A 7500-nucleotide genomic window follows, 5' to 3' on the forward strand; every position below is an offset into this window, starting at 1 on the left:
TACCCAGGCCATGGACGAGGACAGGGCGGAGACAATGGAGGGGGAGGAAGAGATGGAGGAGGAGGAGGCGGTGGAGGAGGGCGAGGGAGAGGAAGGAAAGGAGGAAGAGGAGGGAGGAGGAGGAGGGCTGGAGTGTGATATGTCGGCCTATAAACTCTTCCACGAGGGCAGCACAGGTGAGGCGGAGGGTAATTAGCGTGTACAGGTGTGTGGACGGGTGATTAAGGGCGTGTCAGGTGTGTGGACAGGTAATTGTGTGATAGGTGTGTTTGTGAGGTTAATTAAGGCTGTGACAGGTATGGGGGTATTAGCGAAGTTACTGGTTTGATGTGTTTGGGAGGGTAATTAAGGGTTTTAATGTGTTTGGGAGGGTAATTAAGGGTTTTAATGTGTTTGGGAGGGTAATTAAGGGTTTTATTGTGTTTGGGAGGGTAATTAAGGGTTTTAATGTGTTTGGGAGGGTAATTATGGGTTTTATTGTGTTTGGGAGGGTAATTATGGGTTTTATTGTGTTTGGGAGGGTAATTAAGGGTTTTATTGTGTTTGGGAGGGTAATTATGAGTTTTATTGTGTTTGGGAGGGTAATTAAGGGTTTTATTGTGTTTGGGAGGGTAATTAAGGGTTTTATTGTGTTTGGGAGGGTAATTATGGGTTTTATTGTGTTTGGGAGGGTAATTATGGGTTTTAATGTGTTTGGGAGGGTAATTAAGGGTTTTATTGTGTTTGGGAGGGTAATTAAGGGTTTTATTGTGTTTGGGAGGGTAATTAAGGGTTTTAATGTGTTTGGGAGGGTAATTATGGGTTTTATTGTGTTTGGGAGGGTAATTAAGGGTTTTAATGTGTTTGGGAGGGTAATTAAGGGTTTTAATGTGTTTGGGAGGGTAATTATGGGTTTTAATGTGTTTGGGAGGGTAATTAAGGGTTTTAATGTGTTTGGGAGGGTAATTAAGGGTTTTAATGTGTTTGGGAGGGTAATTAAGGGTTTTAATGTGTTTGGGAGGGTGATTAAGGGGTTTTAATGTGTTTGGGAGGGTAATTAAGGGTTTTAATGTGTTTGGGAGAGGTAATTATGGGTTTTAATGTGTTTGGGAGGGCAATTATGGGTTTTAATGTGTTTGGGAGGGTAATTATGGGTTTTAATGTGTGTTTGGGAGAATTATGGGTTTTAATGTGTTTGGGAGGGCAATATGGGTTTTAATGTGTTTGGGAGGGTAATTATGGGTTTTAATGTGTTTGGGAGGTAATTATGGGTTTTAATGTGTTTGGGAGGGTAATTATGGGTTTAATGTGTTTGGGAGGGGTAATGGGGTTTTATTGTGTTTGGGAGGGTAATTAAGGGTTTTAATGTGTTTGGGAGGGTAATTATGGGTTTTAATGTGTTTGGGAGGGTAATTATGGGTTTTAATGTGTTTGGGAGGGTAATTAAGGGTTTTAATGTGTTTGGGAGGGTAATTATGGGTTTTAATGTGTTTGGGAGGGTAATTAAGGGTTTTAATGTGTTTGGGAGGGTAATTAAGGGTTTTAATGTGTTTGGGAGGGTAATTAAGGGTTTTAATGTGTTTGGGAGGGTAATTAAGGGTTTTAATGTGTTTGGGAGGGTAATTAAGGGTTTTAATGTGTTTGGGAGGGTAATTATGGGTTTTATTGTGTTTGGGAGGGTAATTAAGGGTTTTAGTGTGTTTGGGAGGGTAATTAAGGGTTTTAATGTGTTTGGGAGGGTAATTAAGGGTTTTAATGTGTTTGGGAGGGTAATTAAGGGTTTTATTGTGTTTGGGAGGTAATTATGGGTTTTAATGTGTTTGGGAGGGTAATTAGGGTTTTACTGTGTTTTGGAGGGTAATTATGGGTTTTATTGTGTTTGGGAGGGTAATTAAGGGTTTTAATGTGTTTGGGAGGGTAATTATGGGTTTTAATGTGTTTGGGAGGGTAATTAAGGGTTTTAATGTGTTTGGGAGGGTAATTAAGGGTTTTAATGTGTTTGGGAGGGTAATTAAGGGTTTTAATGTGTTTGGGAGGGTAATTAAGGGTTTTAGTGTGTTTGGGAGGGTAATTATGGGTTTTATTGTGTTTGGGAGGGTAATTAAGGGTTTTAATGTGTTTGGGAGGGTAATTAAGGGTTTTGATGTGTTTGGGAGGGTAATTAAGGGTTTTGATGTGTTTGGGAGGGTAATTAAGGGTTTTAATGTGTTTGGGAGGGTAATTAAGGGTTTTAGTGTGTTTGGGAGAGTAATTAAGGCTGTAACAGGTGTGGGGGTATTAGCGAAGTTAGTTTTGATGTGTTTGGGAGGGTAATTAAGGGTTTTAGTGTGTTTGGGAGAGTAATTAAGGCTGTGACAGGTGTGGGGGTATTAGCGAAGTTAGTTTTAATGTGTTTGGGAGGGTAATTAAGGGTTTTAATGTGTTTGGGAGGGTAATTGTGTACAGGTGTGTGGACTGGAAGTAGTTTAAATCTATTGGGCATTCAGTGGACCAGCGGAAATATGCAGCGTGAGACGGGACAGGGCACGGGCAGGGTGGCCCACTACCCTGCCCAGTGGTGACGGGCGGCAGGGGTCCGTGGCACTGAGAAGCCAGTCACTTAATGATATCTGGAAACTAACATTAACATAACAACTGAGAATTAGCCAGCAGGATAGAACTCGCAGTAATGGATTTAAATTAGAAAAGTATAGATTTAGGAGAGATACAGGCAAGCATTGGTTTAGTAATAGGGTGGTGGGGGAATGGAACAGACTCAGCAATCACATAGTTAGTGCAGGGACGATAGCTTGTTTTAAGAGTAGACTGGATAGCTATACATGGACGAGGTTGACTGGAATAGACTCAGCAATCACATAGTTAGTGCAGGGACGATAGCTTGTTTTAAGAGTAGACTGGATAGCTATACATGGACGGGGACGACGGGTGACAGTGAGGTTTGGGTGCAGCAAGGAGACAGGGTACTGGAGCGTATGCCCGTCTCAAAGGTAAACGAGGATCAAACCTCTTTCTGTAACCCCTGAAACTACACCTCACCCATCGTTATAAGTGGGGGGGATTCTGGAGCTCCCCTGTGCAACCCACCTGACCTCTTGCAGTTTCATGTTCTTATGTTCTTCTTACATGTCACACGATTGTACTGTTATTAACCTTCCCCCCAGGCGCCCCGTGTCTCAGTTTTGATATCCTGCGTGACGGCCTGGGTGACGCGCGCACCTGTGAAAGTCCTGTAAGTGTGAGCTTCGTGGCGGGGACCCAGGGAGCCCGGGTGCACCTCAACACTGTCATGGTGGTCAAGGTGAGTGTGTGTGTGTGTGTGTGTGTGTGTGTGTGTGTGTGTGTGTGTGTGTGTGTGTGTGTGTGTGACAGATTGAAAGAAAGAGAGAGCATTGGATAAGGAGATTCAGTTGAGAGAGAGAGAGAGAGAGAGAAACACAGCTATCTTCTCTGGGTATGAAGCGGATTAACCTCTCTCTCTCTCTCTCTCTTACTTTTTTTATGCTGATTTAAATGTTTTTTGTAATTTTTTCTTTCCTAATTTGCTTTTTTAATTGTGTTTTGAATTTACTTGTTTGTTAAAGTAAATAAATAGTTACTTTTTTGTATATACTTTACTCTCTCTCTCTCTCTCTCTCTCTCTCTCTCTCTCTCTCTCTCTCTCTCCCTTCTCCTCCTCCCTCCACATTCCATCTTCCTCTCCGTCCTTCCCTCCCCTCTCTCCCTCCCATCCTCCTCCTCCTCCTCCCTCCTCTCTCCCCACACACACAAACTAACACACAAACATCTCACAGGTCAACAAGCTCTCCAAGGTCAGCGAGAAGGACAGCGAGAGTGAGAGCGAGAGTGAGCTGGATGACGAGGAGGATGAAGGACGCGAGCCGGCCATCGCATCCGCCTCTTATAAGCACAACGGAGGAGTCAACCGGATTAGGGTGAGAGAGAGAGAGGAGGAGGAGGGGTGGATGAGAGAAGAGGAAGGAAAGAGAAGGGAAGCGGATGAGAGAGAGAGAGAGAGAGAGAGAGAGAGAGAGAGAATGAATGAGAAAAAGAGAGAGAGACTGAATGGATGAGAGAGAGAGAGAGAGAGAGAGAGAGAGAGAGAGAGAGAGAGAAATAAAAATAACTAATCTATATTTTTTCTTTCTTTTCCTTCTTTTCTCTTCTTCCTCTTCTCCTCCTCCTCCTCCTCCTCCTCCCTTCCTTCCTTCCTTTCTTCCCTTTCTATCTTCCTCTCTCTCTCCACCACCTCCTCCTCCTCCTCCTCCTCCTCCTCTTCCTCTTCCTCAGGCCACCACCATCAACAACATCCAACTCGCAGCCGCCTGGTCAGAGCTTGGTCAGGTCAACATCTATAACCTGACCTCCCTCATACAAGACATCGAGGAGGGAAGAGGAGGAGGAGGAGGAGGAGGAGGAGGTCACACGAGAGATGACCCGCCTATGTTTACGTTCCGAGGTCATAAAACGGAAGGATTTGCGGTTGATTGGTCTTCCGCTATGCCTGGTAAGTGTGTGTGTGTGTGTGTGTGTCGTTATGTCTGGTAAATGTGTGTGTGTGTGTGTGTGTGTGTTTCTTTTTATATTCTTTTTCTCTCATTTCCGCGCACATAAACGCACACAACCAAAAACTAACGCACACACTTATGCGCACACACAGGCACGCTGGCGACCGGGGACTGCGAGCGTCATGTGCACATCTGGCGGCCACAGGAGGGAGGGCGGTGGGCCGTGTGCGCGGAGCCTCTCAGCGCGCACACAGCCTCCGTGGAAGACATTCAGTGGTCACCCGGCGAGCAGAACGTGTTGGCGACATGTTCGGTGGACCGCAGGTAATTCCCCTCAGCGTGATCACGAGATGGGCCCCTCACTCCTAACATAACTATTATTTTCTTCATCATCTCCTCGGCCAAATACACAAATGCCGTCCTTATCTTCCTCGGGAAATTCATAATATGTCCGGTTATCCTGTTGATGTGTTTGTCCGGTGATGTGTTCTCCAAGACAGTCACTCCCAGATCTTTTTCCTCCACTCCTCTGCATATTATCTCACTCCCCATCTTGTAATCATATCCACATCTTCCGTTCCTACCAAACTCCATTTTCTTACATTTCCCAAGGTTGAACTCCATCTGCCATGTACCACTTCGCTCCCATATTCTATCCAGGTCCCTCAGCAATGCCTCCTCACAGTCCTTCACATCGTTCTTCCTCCTCCTCCTCCTCTATCCTCCTCTAACCTCCCCCCATTCTCCCCTCTCCCCCCCAGCTTGCGTGTGTGGGACATCCGAGCGCCCCCCAAGAAGGCCTGTATGTTGACGCTGTCCGAGGCACACTCCAGCGACATCAATGTCATCCACTGGAGTCGGAGCGAGCCCTTCATCGCCTCTGGGGGGGATGACGGGTGTGTGCGGGTGTGGGACCTTCGCCGGATGCAGGTGTGTGGATGAGGGTGGATGAGAGAGAGAGAGAGAGAGAGAGATCTTTCCTTCATTCCTTCTATCTTTCTCTCTTTTTCTCTCTCTCTCTCAGTCATTGTCTCTATCTTTCTTTTCCTTTCTTTTAATCTTATCTTTCTTCCTTTCTCTCTCTCTCTCTCTCTCTCTCTCTCTCTCTCTCTCTCTCATCTTTACTTCCTTCTCTCCCTCCCTCTCTTCCCTTCCAGTTCTCTCTCTCCTCTCTCTCTCTCTCTCTCATCTTTCCTTCCTTCCTTCCTTCCTTCTCTCCCTCTCTTCCCTTCCATCTCTCTCTCTCTCTCTCTCTCTCTCTCTCATCTTTCCTTCCTTCTCTCCCTCCCTCTCTTCCCTTCCATTTCTCCCCCTCTCTCTCTCTCTTTCCTCCATTCTTACCTGTCCCCTTCCTTCCCTCCCCCCCCCCCCCATCAACCCCTCCTAACACCCCCCTTCCCCCCCACAACAGCCCGGCAACACCAGTCCAGCCTCATCAATGGTGGCCGAGCTGCGTCACCACAGCGGACCGGTCAGTACCGTCGAATGGCACCCCAATGAAGGCTCCGTCCTGGCCTCGGGGGGGGAGGACGATGCCATACTGCAGTGGGATCTGGCGGTGGAGCGGGACACGACGGCGGGGGTGGCGGAAGAGGAGGTAAGGTGGAAGGAGGTGGAGGTGGGATTGAAGGGTTGTTGGGTGGGGAATATTAGGTTGAAGAGGGTGGTGATTCTTGTGGTGGGGGTTTTAGGTGGAAGAAGAGGAGGAAGTGGAGGTGGAAGGAGGTGGAGGAGGGACGGAAGGGTTGTGTGGTGGGGAATCTTAGGTGGAAGAGGGTAGTGGTTTTTGTGGTGGGGGTTTTAGGTGGAAGAGGAGGAGGAAGTGGAGGTGGAAGAAGGTGGAGGAGGGATGGAAGGGTTGTGTGGTGGGGAATCTTAGGTGGAAGAGGGTGGTGGTTTTTGTGGTGGGGGTTTTAGGTGGAGGAGGAGGAGGAGGAAGAAGAGGAGGATTTAAATAGAATGGAAGGAGGAGGAGGAGGAAGAGGAAGAATAGATAAAAGAAATTGAAAGAAGACAAATGGAATGAAGTAGAAGAAGAAGAAGAAGAAGAGGAGGAGGAGGAGGAGGAAGAAAGCTATATAAGAAGAAGAGGAGGAGGAGGAGGAGAATGCAATAAGTTAGTAAAGAGGAGAGGAGGAGGAAGAAGGAAGATGAAGAAGAGGAAGAGGAGGAGATTTAAAATTCATACATAGACAGGAAGAAGAGGAGGAGGAGGGGAATGAAAGAGAGAAGAGGAGGAGGAGGGGGAGGAAGAACAGATTAGGAGGAGGAGGATTTATATATGAACAGAATAGGAGGAGAGAGAAGAAGAGAAGAAAGAGGAGGAGGAGGAGGGGGAGGAAGAACAGATTAGGAGGAGGAGGATTTATATATGAACAGAATGGGAGGAGGAAGAAGAAGAGGAGGAGGAGGAGGAGGAAGAAAAAAAAATTATGGACACAAAATCATTATTATATATTTTCTTTCTTTCTTTCTTATTTTCTTTATTTTCTATTCCCTTCCTTTCCTTCCCTCCTCTTTCCTTCCTTTCCTCTTTTTCAACCTCTCCTTCCCTTCCTTCTCTCTCTCCCTTCCTTCTATCCTTCCTTTTCCTTCTCTCAATCTCCCTCCTCCTCTTTCCTTCTCTCAATCTCCCTTACCTTCCCTCCTATCCTCCCTCCTCCTCCTCCTAACACACATCCTCCACTCCTACAGGACATCCCCGAGCAGCTCCTCTTCGTCCACAAGGGTCAGAAGGAGGTCAAGGAACTCCATTGGCATCCTCAAGTTCCAGGGCTGATTGTCTCAACGGCTGCAAGTGGATTCAACATCTTCAAAACTATCAGCTGTTAGGAGGAGGAGGAGGAGGAGGAGGAGGAGGGTGTGTGTGTGTGTGTGTGTGTGTGTGTGTGTGTGTGAGAGAGAGAGGAAGAGGAGGAAGAAGAGTGTGTGTGTGTGTGAGAGAGAGAGAGAGAGAGGAGAGTGTGTGTGTGTTTGTGTAGAGAGAGAGAATGGAGGAGATATTGGAAGGAGAGGA

The 7500-nt window shown here is 46.7% G+C and overlaps 1 protein-coding gene across 1 annotated transcript in view; it reads left to right on the top strand.

Annotated features, from left to right (window-relative positions):
* The window catches only part of LOC126988600 (glutamate-rich WD repeat-containing protein 1-like), a 7569-nt gene extending 95 nt beyond the window's left edge, over positions 1-7474 (top strand). The window contains exons 1-8 of the mRNA XM_050846946.1: positions 1-176; positions 3141-3277; positions 3771-3911; positions 4267-4483; positions 4637-4808; positions 5246-5414; positions 5896-6081; positions 7179-7474. The exon at positions 1-176 is cut by the window's left edge and continues 95 nt beyond it. Coding sequence (XP_050702903.1) covers positions 11-176; positions 3141-3277; positions 3771-3911; positions 4267-4483; positions 4637-4808; positions 5246-5414; positions 5896-6081; positions 7179-7316 — 1326 coding nt within the window. The 5' untranslated portion in view covers positions 1-10 and the 3' untranslated portion in view covers positions 7317-7474. The remainder of the gene's footprint in view (positions 177-3140; positions 3278-3770; positions 3912-4266; positions 4484-4636; positions 4809-5245; positions 5415-5895; positions 6082-7178) is intronic.
* The last annotated feature ends 26 nt before the right edge of the window (positions 7475-7500 follow it).

This window comes from Eriocheir sinensis, chromosome 69 (assembly GCF_024679095.1).
Source record: "Eriocheir sinensis breed Jianghai 21 chromosome 69, ASM2467909v1, whole genome shotgun sequence".
Classification (NCBI taxonomy): domain Eukaryota; kingdom Metazoa; phylum Arthropoda; class Malacostraca; order Decapoda; family Varunidae; genus Eriocheir; species Eriocheir sinensis.